The sequence below is a fragment of the Centrocercus urophasianus genome, unplaced genomic scaffold (genome assembly GCF_019232065.1).
Source record: "Centrocercus urophasianus isolate 14NV4802_14NV808 unplaced genomic scaffold, USGS_Curo_1.0 seq_34, whole genome shotgun sequence".
Taxonomy (NCBI): Eukaryota; Metazoa; Chordata; class Aves; order Galliformes; family Phasianidae; genus Centrocercus; species Centrocercus urophasianus.
Genome location: NW_024884911.1, coordinates 7288622 through 7302783, shown reverse-complemented (window position 1 = coordinate 7302783; position 14162 = coordinate 7288622). Strand labels below are relative to the sequence as shown.

Below are 14162 nucleotides of genomic sequence, written 5' to 3'. Positions count from 1 at the left end.
ATGAATCATAGCAGGAAGGAAACTGGGGCACTGCAGCTTTTTGAGTTAAGTTGAGGGATGCTGGGGAAAGAATGTCCCAGTTCTTATCCTCTCCTTCACTGTGACTGCTTCCCACTATGGTTCTGGAGCAAAGAAAAACACAAAGGTAAGGATGTGGACAGAAATGATATGGGGATGGAAAATGAAGGTCTACAGAACTGTGGTACTGAGATCAGAGAGCGTGGCATGGCTTAGGCAGCAGGAAGCCCAGCATGGTGCCAAACTGCACTGTGTACTTGAGGGGACAGAACATGTGGTTCTGTTTTGGAGAGCTGGATATTACTTCAGACCTAGATCCAGGCATTTGCTTAAGTAGTGCATGTCTCTGGGAAAACTGACAGTACAGATGGAGTCTTTTTAGTAATGTGATCCTTTTTATTAATTTAGTTAATTCTTCAACTGTAAATGAACGCAGTCTGTTTCGAAATTTACTGTGATTTTTTTTTTAATGTTGGTATCAGATTATGACTGCTTCACCAGCAGGTCTGTACTGCAAAGCAGCTCCAGGTTTCCAGTGTCCAGTTTAGCGAGAAGAGCAGGAATGCCTGTGTTTGGTGCTGGAAGCTGGAAATCAGTTGAACATTTCAGACATGGAGAGTCTAGTCATGGTTTCTGGCTAGTCTGAAGATGAATACTTTGCTTTTATTTATTTATGTAGTATGTAACCGTGGGTTTTTTTGTATTGTTTTTTTGAGGCTGTGCCAAGAAGTTCTCCCTTTGTTGTTTATATATGTATATATATTCTTATAGTGCTGTTTTATGGACAGTTCTGTTCTGGATGTTACTGACAGGCTGAATGTTAATTAAGTTGATTGTACTTTGTGTTCCTATGTCAATTTGTTATTTAAGAGCCGAAAGTTCTCCCAGGCTCCCAGAAGAATGACTTGGATGATTCTTCTGTTCTGTTTATCAAATGAGTGCCTAACCTGTCTCTGGCAACCATAAAAGTGGGGTGCTGGGCCTATCAGAAGAAATCTGAGCACAGGAGCTTCTTGTCAAACTGTCTTAAGAACTGAACAAGCAGGAGTGATACTAGGTCAGTATTTATTGTATGTAGGGTAAGAATGTCAGAGGAAGAACCTTTCCAGCTCTCAGTGTAGTGTTGCTTTACAATTTTCTGTCTGGCTGGAAAATTGCAGAGTTCTAAAGGCTAAGCCAGATGCAACTTTGCCAGGAACTTTGAAAACAATAAAACTCATGTGGATGTACAGGTGAAACTGGATGGTTGCTGAGAATATTGTTGCGAGCAACCTGAGTCTTAGTAAATACATATCCCAGTGTTATGGCTACATTTCTTTACAGATTGTTTTTATGGTTGCACTGGGCAAGAGTTTCTCTTTTTTAGTGATGCAGAATGAGTAAACCAGTTCTGTACAGCACACAGGGAGTTTGCATTTAAAACAGCAAACGTGCACAAAGGTTGATCATACTCTGCAGGTTTCTCTGCCCCATGCTCCTCACAGCATCCTTTTGAATTGCATTTTTCTCTATATCTCTTGGTTTGTTGATACTTTTAACATGAGACAAAACTATTTCGCTGTTTCGCTGTCAGTTATTCTGACACTAATCAACTTTGCAGATCTTGTTTTGTTTGATGTCTGCGTACATCACAAAAAGAGTTGCTGAAAGAGTTCAATTATAATATCAGCATCTCTGCCAAATGTATTGAGCTGTTCTGAAAAGCAACTTGTCTTTTCTGACCCAGATACACAGTTTCCAACTGTGGAAGATGCTGCCAGAAAGGCTCTTGGCAGGAGGCCAGCAATAAAATTATACTACAGAAAAAAGCAGCGTATTTTCAGCAGCTCTATATACGGTGTGACGGAAAATTACCTGTCCCCTGGATGCAAAGCAGAAGTTAAAATAAAGTTGCAGTTTAAAGCTACAGTCCTCTTATTATGATTTTTTGAAAGTATCCAAAAATGATACAAATCCCGCTTTTTCTTACCCCTTCTGTGCAAATTCAAGTTGTTTCTGTTATTGTCTGATGCACCTCAGGCTGTAGATGTTCGCTCCTTTGCTATCAGCAACTGTAGTTGCCCTTGCTGCTCTGTTAACACAAACTCAGAGGGATATCAGGGTGGTGTACGAATGCTGTAAACGGAGCTCTTGTGAGCAGATGTTGGTGTAAGGGTAGATAATGAGGGTGGAGGTTATTTTTCCTCAAGATAAATATTTCTGGTCTGTGCCTTTTGCTGTAGCGTTTAAGACCAGTTTCTACACTGTAATAAATGGCATGGCATTTGTGCCTTTAACAGCAGCACACTGAAGTGAGGACGTGGAGCACAGTGACCCCAGTTTCCTCCTCTGTTAAGCCATTTCTGCAGCGCTCTGTGCAAGTACTGCTGTGTGCTGTGAGAGGCTTCAGAACACCAGAGCAGTTCTGCATTCTAGAAGGTCACAGCTCTCAGGTTTGGATGTTACAACACTCTCCTTAAGGAAGACAAGTACCTGTTTCTCCTGCTTTTCTCTGTGCTGTTCCCAAGCACCTGAAGGTGCATAAGCATATTCATTATTTCTGGCTGTTGAAATGTCTCTCTTGGGAACAGAACGGCCAGATGCAGGAATATGCCCTACTACAAAGGCCTCATTTGAAATTCTTTTCCTTGTTTGTCTTGCACCAAAGCATAAACTTCCTCTGTGAAGGATGGGATGTTTAATGGAAACACTGTTAGACTGTCATGGTGTTTCAATAACATTTCTACTGTGTCAAATCCCCAGTGACATTAAACCACACTGCAGGCTCTACTCAACTGCTAGCATGGTTTGGAGCAAGTATTGGCCCTGTTTTACACTTTAGGGCCACATGATACAGAGGTAAAGTGACTTTCTCAAGGTCACCAAGGTCTCATTATTGCTGGTAGCTTTTTCTAGAATTTTGTTACAAGAGTAGGTGGAAACCAGTGCTTAGGGCAATCACACATAATATTCTTGTACCTTTAGCCTGGACCTCAGCTGTTACGTCCATGAGAGCACAGGGACAAGCATCCTGCTGTAATCTAGAAATAAAATGATGCTCAGACCTCAGCCACTCATGGATGAAAAAAATGATAAAAGGGCAGGTAGAATCAAACTCATAAATAAATATCTTCATCTGGATCTATTGCATGTTGTTGAAACTTGAACCTCTTTTAAGATAAGATGGTTACTACCCTTTTAAAGCAGACTTCTGAGAGGTTTTGGTGATTCTGCTTCAACTGTCTACATTATAGACTGAAAACAAATGTTTCACAGCTGCTCTGTATTTTCAAAGAGCACTGAAAAGCACTGAATATATCTACAATTGCACCCTGGGGTACGGCTGTTTTCAGAACTTGTGAGGTAGACTGCAGGCTTGCCCTCTAGACAACAGTCTGCTTGCAGTTTTTCTGAAGCACCAGAATTTGCTCAGCCAGCTCTCCTTGTCCATCTGCTTTCAATATGCTGTACGAGCTGATAAGCAACAGCTTGCAGTAGACTTAGGAGGGAGTCCAGGCTGGGGTGTTGCTTGGAGTCTGGAGATGTCATGCTGGGCGCACGCTAAAGTCAGCAACACATTCCAGTGTCCTCTGCCTTGATCTGCCAAATTACAGAGAAGACAGCAAACTGAAAATGTGAAGTGCTGGAGTCACGGGGAAGAATGATTATCTGAAGGTGGTTCTCTCTTCAAACTGGATCCATCTAATTTGAAAGAGATGATCTGGAAACATGTCTGATAAGTATCTCTAGCTTGCCGTCTGCCGACTCTAAAGCATATTATTTATTATTATTATTATTATTATGACTATTATAGGAAAAGCTAAGCAAAAATCCTGATAAAGAGTCTGGTTCTAGAGATGGTGAATAGCTTTTAAGTTTGAATGAGCTTATGACTAGCTCACATATTAAGTAGTGCTGAAGCAGTAATCTTGGTGCTTGCTTGTGCTTCCAGCTGTCCCTGCTTGCCTTTCAAGATCACCTAAGGTAGGAATCTGGTCCCACTAAAGAACATCTTATTTGATTGCTTCTGGGAAGCAATATGGTAGAGCGTTAAGGTAACTTGGTATAATACATAGCCTCTGTGATAAGAAAAGAGGTCCTTCAGGGCTTTTGTTAGCTTGCTTTTCCCAGGTATTTTTAGTATGAGCATAAGCCATCTCACCTGTCCCTGTGTTGCTGCCAAACTTGCTTTTAATCTCCAGAACCATCAGGATTTTTTGACAGGCAACATGTAACATACTGCTGGAGAAGTAAAGACTGACATACAGGAGAAAAGGAAAACATTCTGTGTGTGTGTGTGTGTGTCACCCTGCAGAAATTTTGACTGGGTTTTCCAGTTACTTCAGAATGTTGCCAGAAAACTGTTGCAAAAATATATACAATGAAAGGAAAACAGGAGTTTTCTCCAAGAACTATGCAGTAAGCTTCTACTTTCCTCTCTAGCACTACCTGCTCTGTCATTCTTCTAGTTTAGTACAAGAGGGCTGCTGTAGAGGCTTTTTTAGCTGTTGTGTACTGCAAAAAGCAGTGCAAGGGCAGAAGAATCATCATGAATGATTTCAGGCAGACATGATCACAATTCTCATGTCTTCAGTTTATTATAACGTATATCCCTCTTTTTAAATAAGAGATTAGTTAATGCCACCCAAAGTACAGCATCTGACAGAGGATGATTTGGCGAGCTCTTCTCTGCTGTGAAGCTTTAGTCAGTGGTTTGACTCAGTGTTCTGCATTGAGCACTTATTGGAATTAACATGTTTTTTCTGGATTCAAGTTGGTTTTCTCTTTCTTTTTTGCAGGTGAGTTGCAGAAAGTGACTCTTATAGCATCTTAGCTCTATGAACTCTTGAGCTGTCAAGGGACTGAGAGGCTTATGAAGAGGTTCTGTCAAGCAAAACAGCTCTTAGCAAAGACACCAAGGAGGAGGGAAAAGGAGAAAGAAAGAGAGAGCTGAAACAGTAACAAATCATGGTAGGTATCCCTATCTTTCATAGGGTCACATTAATAATATTCTCTGATGGTCTTGCACGGGGTCTGATGAAACAAGCAAGGAGATATTCTGACCTCACACTAAATTGGAGATGGTAGGGCATACTTTGAGTAAAGCAGACAAGGTTTGATATTTTGTCAGCCATTTCAAACCAGAGAGTTGCATTACATTATTACATTATTACATTATTAAATGTGAATGAAGGGGATGCTCCTAGTTTTTCTAATAAAACTAGCATTAGCAAGCTGTAGCAAATAGTGTGAGTGACCTTGAACTTACAGACTGCACAACCAAATGCTGCTGTTCCCCTTTCACTCCTTGCTCACAACAGCAAGTGTAAAATTATTTGTATTTTTGTACACGTATTAAAAGCTGAATGCATGTGGTCCTATGCACTTTTCATTAACAGCGTAGATGAGATGTCAGTAAAGGATATGCACCAAGTGTATTGAACTAAATAAGGAGTCATTTCTAGTCTACCTGGTGCTGCTCCCAAATTGGGAACATCAGAGATGATTACATTATCAAGCTGTATAAATGTGAAGGATTGTGATGGTAAGATTCTGAAGATGTGTTCACAAAAGGGCAGTAAACCTACCCAGTTCTGAAAAATACTGTGGAGAGCAGTTTAAGCATAGATTGTAAGTCCTCTTAAGTGTTACTGCTGAGAAGGGAAATGAGAATAAATGCAATAAATGTTAAATTCTGTTCTCTAACACTTGTACAGCTGTGGCTGATGACAGCCAGGATGTATGTTTATATTTAAACAACTACTTACACACATATATGATCCAAGATAAGATTTTTACCTGCTATAGAGCACAAAGGGAGGAAGAACACTTGACACAGCAGAGTTATCAACGTGAAGTCTTCTTTTCCTATTGTTTTTGGCCTAAATTGATCTTGCCAATGCTTATCTATTAGAAAAGAACAGAAAAGTCTTCATATCTGAGTTAATAGTTTGTTGTTGTTTGACTGTTTTTCCTGATTGATATTTCATGATATTTGAGATGGTAGAGATGAATGAATAAATCCAGCTTGTCAGTTTTCACTGCAGAACTGCAGCTTCTCTGTATACCCAAGCTGCAGATTAACCTCAGGAGGAACCTTCTGGAAATATTTTTGCAACTGTAAAAAGCACTGGAGTAACACCAGACCCCTGGCTGATGAGTTTTTACTACTTGAATTGTTGCTGTGGGGAGGCATGAAGAAGTTAAGGAAGTAACTGTAGTGCTGATCTTTGAATGTAATAACCTAGGAAGCCACGACCAGTTGATCTACAAGTATTAGACCCAAAAGCCTTCCACATCCTTCACAGGCCCATTTTGTGGTTGGACTTGATGATCTTTAAGGTCTTTTCCAACCTGAGCAGTTCTATGATTTTCTATGACCTGAAAAACTTGTGCTATTGCAGAGTATGTGCTGTTAACAAACCCACCAACTAGGGGGTAAAAACTAAAGCATTTGCAGTGTTTAATGTGTAGGAGGATGGAGTTCTGGTTGATGATTCTAAGTTCCAGGGGACTTTCAGTAGTGGCTGGCATGTGTCTAGAGAATGTTCAGAGATGTACTTGCTGGAGGTCTGTGCTGTGTAGCTGGTCCAGGTCGCTGTTTAGATCAGCTGAGTTTCAATTGGCCAGAGCGTAGCAAACTATAACCTCTTGGCACAAGTCATTTAACCATGTTTACCTCCTTCAGCAGTATCGCTCAGGTCTTGAAGTTTCATTGCAAACTTACCATATTTTTAAGAAATAATTTCTGCATTCCTTACCAGCTTATCCCTATCCTCATTTTCATTCGTGCTTTTGTAAATCCCAGTGCATTTTGCTAAGCTGCACTTACCAATACGTAGTGTCTGTGACTTTGTCTGCAGAAGCAACAAAGCCGTAGGGGAGTGCCTATTTACCTGATTTGTTCTAAAGGGGTTGCCACTGTCTCTAACAGAAATTGAGGACAGACAGCTGCACTCCATGCATCAAGAATATACAAAGTTGTATTTAGAGAGTTGTCTCCATATTATCCTTGTCAGCCCTTTGCTTTCATCCTGGGCTACTTACGTTTTGAATTTGCCTACTTTAAAATGTGGTTACCTTTTGGCATCAAGGTGCCTAAGCTTTTCCCTTTGCTTTGAGCTATCCAGCTACCGAAGCTTCAGACAGTCAGGAAAGGTCACTGAAATTCAGGATCTAAGTTCCTGCAGGTATTGCTGGGTAGGGTGTTTCCTTCAGTGCTGTTACTCACAATTTGTTTCTCCTTTATATGTAGATGCTTTGGACAAGATTGGGGTCTAGGTGTTCTTTCACTGACTTTGAAAACCTGATCTTAGTTAACAAGCGAGTCAAAGAACAAGGGAAGTTAAAGATGTTTGAAAGTGAAATGAGTTGCCCAGGACCCAAGGGATGTACCTCCAGAGCACAGTTATCTCATCCTACTGTGGACATAAATTGTGCTCCAGATGTGCCAGTGTTAGCAGCCAGTATTACTGGCCAGTAAAGGCTTCTAGGCATCCAATGCTAGGTGTCAAAAAGAAACCCCACCTTAAGCCTTATACATTTTGCCAGCTTAATGCTGATTCCATGATAGTCTTTGGTGTCTGTGTATCTCTCTGATAAGAAATCAGTCCTGCCAGATTGCAACACATGGTCATCATAAAACCTTTTCTTACATCTATCAGTGAGGACTGCCATTCAGGTAGTGTCTTTCTATTGATAACTGAATAATTTTGTTCTTTTTCCTCTCCTTTCCCACTCTGTAACAGAGATCTATCCGATCTTTTGCTAACGATGACCGCCATGTTATGGTGAAACATTCAACCATTTATCCATCTCCAGAAGAACTTGAAGCTGTCCAGAACATGGTATCAACAGTAGAATGTGCCCTTAAGCATGTGTCTGACTGGATGGATGAAAAGAACAAGTCGGTAAAATGTGAGGGTGATGTGGAAGCAAAGGAGGAAGCTGCAGAAAGCAATGCCAAGTGAGTGAGTTGAGCCTCATAATATGTTACTGTGCAGTTACTGTGCAGGTTCCTTTCCTACAAAATAAGAGTTGTAGCGTGCTTTGATTCTGTTGTGTACAAATATTCATGGGACACAGTGAATATATTTGCACTGCTTGAGGTGGGAACATACAGAGCGAGTGCAAGGAATAGGAATAAGCAAGATTTAGGCAGCAGTTGCTCTCTTATTTTCATGTAATGTGAAACTGCATTTTAGCAGTTAAATGTTTCAGCAATAAGTGTATATATGTACCTGTAGCACGTGAATGCAAATCTGCAGTCATGTAGCTTAGGGACTCCTTCCGTTTAAGAAACAAAAGATGTTTATGAACTTACTGTTTACTTAGCAAACCAGCTTTTCTAAGGATCCATTTCCTTCTGTTTTATTGTGCTCTGAGTGAAACATCTGTTTGCTGTATGTCCCAGTCTGCTCCTTGACGTGGTGCCAAGTTTTCTTGTTCTAGCATAACTCCAGTAGTTGAAGAAGAGGCTGAAACAACTGGCTCCTTATTTTAGGTTTCTTGGTGTATAAGTTTTTAACTCGGGCACTTAGAACTAGAACTTGGGCTTCCTGTTTCATATGCTCTCCAGCTCTGGTAAGTATTCTCTCCAGTTTGCAGATGAGGAAGTGAAGCACTAGGAGGCGAACAGCAAATATGTCATGACCTGAAAAACCTGATTTCCAGTTCTCTGCTCTTCCTGTTAGATAATACTTCTCCACTGAACTTCTCGGGACTCTAATCTGGTTACATCCATAACGTAACCTGCACTAGAGATGTAGTCAAAGGACTCTTCCAATTTCCTTTCCTATGGTGTGTGGAATATTAAGAAAGTCTGCAGCTACATGGGCTTTGCCCAGTAAGTTCTGTTCTTAAAACTGATAAGTGGTGTATTCTTTATCCATATGTATTCCTTATGTTTTCTGACACCTTTTATGCCAGTGAAAGTTCTATTGCGAGGCCTTTTTTTGGTGTGCTGGTAAATAATACATATTTAAAATTGTTTCTATGTGGGGTCAGGGTGCAATACAAACTACTCTAGCAGCAGTAGAAATACTAATGCACTGAACTATGTACTTCTGGAGTGAGATACAATTCAGTGTGGATAATGGAAGAAGACACAGTCTTCCTAATTCAGAGTTATATCAGTTTGTGAACAGAAAATACACTATACTTGCTTAAGGTGGAAGAGACACTGATAACCATTATATTTATCAGTTATTCCTAAATTCATAGTGGGGTATCTTTGGAATTTTAAAAATGAAATGCTGCTTCTTGTTCTGTTGTTGTAATGTGGTTCTTAGCTCTTCCCAGGTCTCATAAAGCATTCAGGAAATGCAGTATGAAGCTCTGCTGTGCCTCACCATCTGAATGTACTCCAATTTAGAAACAAGAAATCTGCTTCTGTATTAACTAGAAAAATCCTTCATGGGTGGGAGGAGCAGCAAGCATTCATGACTTGGTATCTTGCTATTTCCAAATAGCATTGTGGGTTCTACAGAAAATCCCTCAAGTATTAATAGCATTTTTCTGCAGATTTTTTTTTAGCATTTATACTCGTATTCGACTTTGTCTAATGCAGAGTTATGGGCTTGGGAACTGTCGTAAGAACTGCTTGTTCTGTGTGAAGTTCCAATGGGGCACCGCCTTCTTCGGATGCAGTTTCTAATAGGAAATGTTCAGCCATATGAAGACCATAACAGAATAGCTTTGAAAAGTAAATGTACAGATTTACTCGATTCCTGTGGCTTTATGTTTTCTGTAATAAATATTTAACAGGCACACGAGCTGTGATGTATCACTTGTTTGGTGTGAAATGTATTCAAACAGAAATAGCAAGACATGTAAATTCATGAATATTGTTACATAAACTAATGTAAAAAATTATTTTAGCCAATTGTATTACCACTGCAGAATAACTGTGCTGTATTGAAAGGCTGCTTTTCTACAGATGGACAATTTAATGTTGTCATGTTATTGAAGAAGGTATTTAAGTTCCGATTCCCACAGAAAAAGTCCTTCTAAGTGCACTACACACTTTGTTGGTTATTTTTTACAATTACTGGCAGTGTTTCCACATGTCTTCTGATGTGGACAGCACAGGCCGTGGAATGGATTCTCTAAAAATAAATATTAAAAAAGTTCCAGGCTTGCATTAAGCGCTTTTGAGACAATTGGATAGCCTTGCTATTCACACCTTTGCATGTGGTTTTGTGCTTCTGCTCTATTGCAAATCTGGAGTACAGTTACTGCAAACATCCATGCATTATTTATACATATAGAACAATTTGCTTATTTATGCATTTGTTTGGGGGCAGATTATTTTACTAATCACTTACAAGCTAAAAGGGGCTAAAGTATATTTCCCTACGATGTAAATTATCTTCATTGCTAGCTGCAATCCATATTCAAAGGAATTATCTGCATCCAGATACTGGCTAAGTAGCACAGTTTCAGGCTAGAAGTTGAGATACTGTTTGCTTTTGTAACAGTAGTTAAAAAAAGCCAAAGCTTGTTTGCTTCTGACTGTTCCTGGGATAGTGGGATTGCTGACTGACCTTCCTTTCTTCTGTTTGTGCAGACACCTGTTGCAGCATTTCCACTTAAAGTACTTGTGCAAAGTCTGTGGGATGGCTGGATGATGTTATTGATCGAGTGAAGCGTAGGATCTCTTAAGATCTATTTAATGATCTTGGATTACAATGTGATATGCTTTGTTGTTTTTTTTTTATCCAGTCTAACCTACTGGATGGTAACAATGACAGGAACAGGGATGCTGCCTTACTGGCTGAGATGATTTTCTGCTTTTACTGATTATGTGCTTTCTGTTGTTTTTGTAAGGGGGATGTGCCGCTAGTTGGTGCCACAGTATGTGAGATGAGTCATGGCAGTAGCTGGTTTTGAACTGTCAAAGGTGCTTTTCTTGCATTTTCCTCGCTGTTTATTATGCAAGTTTTATGGTTTTTCTTTAGCCTACTAAACTGGTTTTTGTTGCAGTTTTCTTCTCAATACTCAGAACTAAAATGTTCTCACATCGCTTTGCAAGTTGTCTGCTGTGGTCCTTAAATGTTCCCTAAGCGTTACTGGGGACTGGAATCTAGTGCCTAGAACTCACACCTCTGTTGCTGTAGGTTTCACTGGTGAGACCTGTTGAAGGAATTAGGCCTGGAAGGTTTTCTGGAACCAGGACTTTTATTGAAAAATCAGTTTCCAGGAGGTGCTACAATTAAAATAATAATTTTTGATATAAATTTTAAGGTAAAGGTTTGACTATATGAATTAAACAAAACATTATGAAGGGCTACGGCCGTGTTTAAACTTGGAGCATTGCTAAAAGACAGCTCAGATCACTTCTGCTAATGGGAACTCTGTCAGAGCTTGTCTAGATCATAATTACTGTATTCTTTTGGCAGATTTGCAGACAGTTAATTTTGCTTTTTTTTGTGCTTTGTGACTTGAGCTAGGCATCTTCTGCACTCATGTGAATTGCAAATCAATGCTTTGATTATTTTTTTTCGTAGGAACCACTTTTATAAAAGCATTCTATGCTTAATTTTCTGATAAGTAATATGCCACTTCAGCACTGTAATCAGTCCCATCCATTTGTCTCCTCACTGTTATAGCATAATACAAGTATTTTGAATATGTAAAAATACCATTTTAATTACTCAGAATTATTTCATTTCCAGGGATCAGAGTGGTCGGACCTTGTGTGGTGTTATGAGAATTGGCTTGGTTGCAAAGGGTTTGCTGATAAAAGATGATATGGATTTGGAGCTGGTTCTCATGTGCAAAGAAAAACCCACAAAGACCTTATTATGTATAGTCAAAGACAATCTCCCCATTCAAATTCAGGTGAGTTAATTCAGGGTAGTCCTGTAGCAATGAATGATAGCACTGCAAGATGTGTTTGGGTCAAGACTGTAATTCCTTCCAGGAGAAGAGAAATATGTTAAAGATTAAAAAGCATACTTTGAATCTAGGACAACACCTCTAGACCACATCTCCAATGTGTTGTTATGAAGTAGCTATTCACAGAATTTAACGTCTTGCTCATGGTGCTGTCCTAATCCCTTTTTTGTGATGTCAGTTTTCCCATTCTGATAGCTAACCTTTCTATTTAGTAACTAACATTGCTGATTTTTGTTCTCTGCTCCAATCAGTAATGTGAGCTAACGGTAGTCTCAGAAATAACTCCCTGCTCAAGCATGCGGTCCTTGTTGTTCTCCGCTTCCCTGCCTGAACTTCTTGAGTTCTACATTGTAGTAGCTTTGCTTTCCTTAGGCTTCCCCAAAATAAGTGCCACTGTACATCTGAAGTGAGAAAAAAGTCAATTTAGATGGTCGCTCATTATAGCTTATTTTATTCATGAGCTTATAATTGTTTTTATTTATGGCTATTTCATTTTAATTTTGGCATCCAGCACTTAAGAGTTAACACTGGTCTCTTCAAAGCAGCTAAAAAGCTAATACCTTTAAGTCCAATCCAGATACCTTTAAGTCCAATCCAGATTGAAACATACGCTGTTACTGAGAAACTGTGCCCCAAAATACTGCACTGCAAGTGACTCTCTCCAAACCAGATCCAAACAGGATTCGTTTCTCTCCTGATCTGTTTTTCTGCCTTGCTTATTTCCACATAGACTATATGTGTTCTGCCACTTCTGACAGCTGTTGGTTCTCACTGCTCCTTTGTTCGCATAAAGAGATATGAGATAGTAAATACTATGTTTGTTCCCTGTCCACAGATGATGTGAGTTGAAAAAGGTTGACAGTGATAAGAAAAGCTGGTGTATGCTTGGGATTTTTGGTTTGCTTTTTTTGTTGGTGGTGGTTTTATTTTAAAGTTGAGGTAAGAGGGATCTAAATCATGAAACCAGCTTACAACTATCATGACAATAAGGAGGTTTTGCAGACATGCCAGACAAGGACAGACAAGGAAGATGTAGGTTTGTTAGTGGGCAAAACCTGCACTTGATGTACAGAGATATTAGCTTCTGCTTTATTTTGCCTTGTAGGCTAACCATGAGCAGATGCTTAAGTGATTTCATCTCAACACTACTGGAGTTGGGGTGCAAGTCTCAACGGGAAAAGTAGTTAGATATGTTCCAATTACTAATGTTCTAACCTCATAATCTTGCTGAAACATACAAATACTAGGAGTTAGCTTTAGAATTAATTTGTAGTTTTCTGTGCAGGTCTTAAGGGTGAGAGATACAGATCAGTTGAGATAATTTTGATGTTAGTTAGGACAAATTATTAGGCAACTTATATTAAATTCTTTTGTAGGTAGTAATTAAGCAAGAGAAAAATGTCTGAAAATAGATCAGTTTGAAAGACATTCTTGACTTACTGATGTGCTGTCAGGAGAGGAAGGTCAGGTTTTCTAGGCATTCTCAGGAATCTCTTCTGGGGCTGGTATCAGTGAGTGCACTGGATAACAGTGGAGTCTTGCATTCAGTTTCAAGTGCTGTGTGAAGAAGAGATCAAGAGACAAAATCAGAAGAGTGAGCACCTTAAACCTCTGAAGAAAGATTAATATATTTGTGTTTGGAAAAATGCAAGATGGAAATGCAACTGTGAGTTTCTAAAAGATGTCAGTGGTTATTTATAAAGGGACAGGGATTCAGTACCTCCCATGGCTACCAAAAGTAGTGTGAAGTGGAATCCACGTATTTGGAAGTGTAGCAAGGGGCAGTTTTGTTGCAAAACAGGCCGTCAGAATTGCGTGCGGATAAGAATCAGCAGAGATTTCAGCACCTCTCCAAACTATCTGTTGGGATTTGAAGAGTGGCTTAGAGTTGGTAAGAAATGGACTTCGTCAGCCAATCCTGTTCTGGAGGCTCTTGTCCGTGTGTGCTGACAGTTATGGTTGTGTTGGTCATACTGCACACAAGAGCTTCTACAGTTAGAGGCAGCACTACTGGACAGGCATGCACTTTCTAAGACTAATAGTAGATGTTACTATTTCCCATAATAGCAGCTACAAAAGTTGGCTTCTGTTTTTGATTAAAATAAAGATGTGATAATACACGACTGTATACAATATATTGATAGGGATGTGATAATACACGATTGTATACAATATATTGATAGGGAAGCTACTTAGCATTGTAATTAAATTTACTGCAGAATATTTGTTTTCAAGCATGTTACTGGGTTTTTCAGTTTGTTTTCACT

At 39.5% G+C, this 14162-nt stretch overlaps 1 protein-coding gene and 1 long non-coding RNA gene across 11 annotated transcripts in view; one reads left to right on the top strand and one right to left on the bottom strand.

Annotated features, from left to right (window-relative positions):
• Positions 1–14162, bottom strand: part of LOC122166829 — a 59415-nt gene that overhangs the window by 3010 nt on the left and 42243 nt on the right. For both annotated transcript variants that reach the window (XR_006170889.1, XR_006170890.1), the window contains exon 4: positions 13336–13452. This is a non-coding gene — a long non-coding RNA (uncharacterized LOC122166829). The remainder of the gene's footprint in view (positions 1–13335; positions 13453–14162) is intronic.
• LOC122166823 (spermatid perinuclear RNA binding protein) overlaps positions 1–14162 on the top strand; it is a 48536-nt gene that overhangs the window by 13666 nt on the left and 20708 nt on the right. For 2 of the 9 annotated variants that reach the window (XM_042830887.1, XM_042830888.1), the window contains exons 2-4: positions 4797–4968; positions 7746–7963; positions 11673–11838. In XM_042830887.1, coding sequence (XP_042686821.1) covers positions 4966–4968; positions 7746–7963; positions 11673–11838 — 387 coding nt within the window. In that variant the 5' untranslated portion in view covers positions 4797–4965. Of the gene's footprint in view, positions 1–200; positions 1076–3755; positions 4969–7745; positions 7964–8690; positions 8843–8883; positions 10898–11672; positions 11839–14162 lie in introns of those variants that run through there. The other 7 variants (XM_042830891.1, XM_042830890.1, XM_042830885.1 and 4 more) reach the window with 6 other exon arrangements.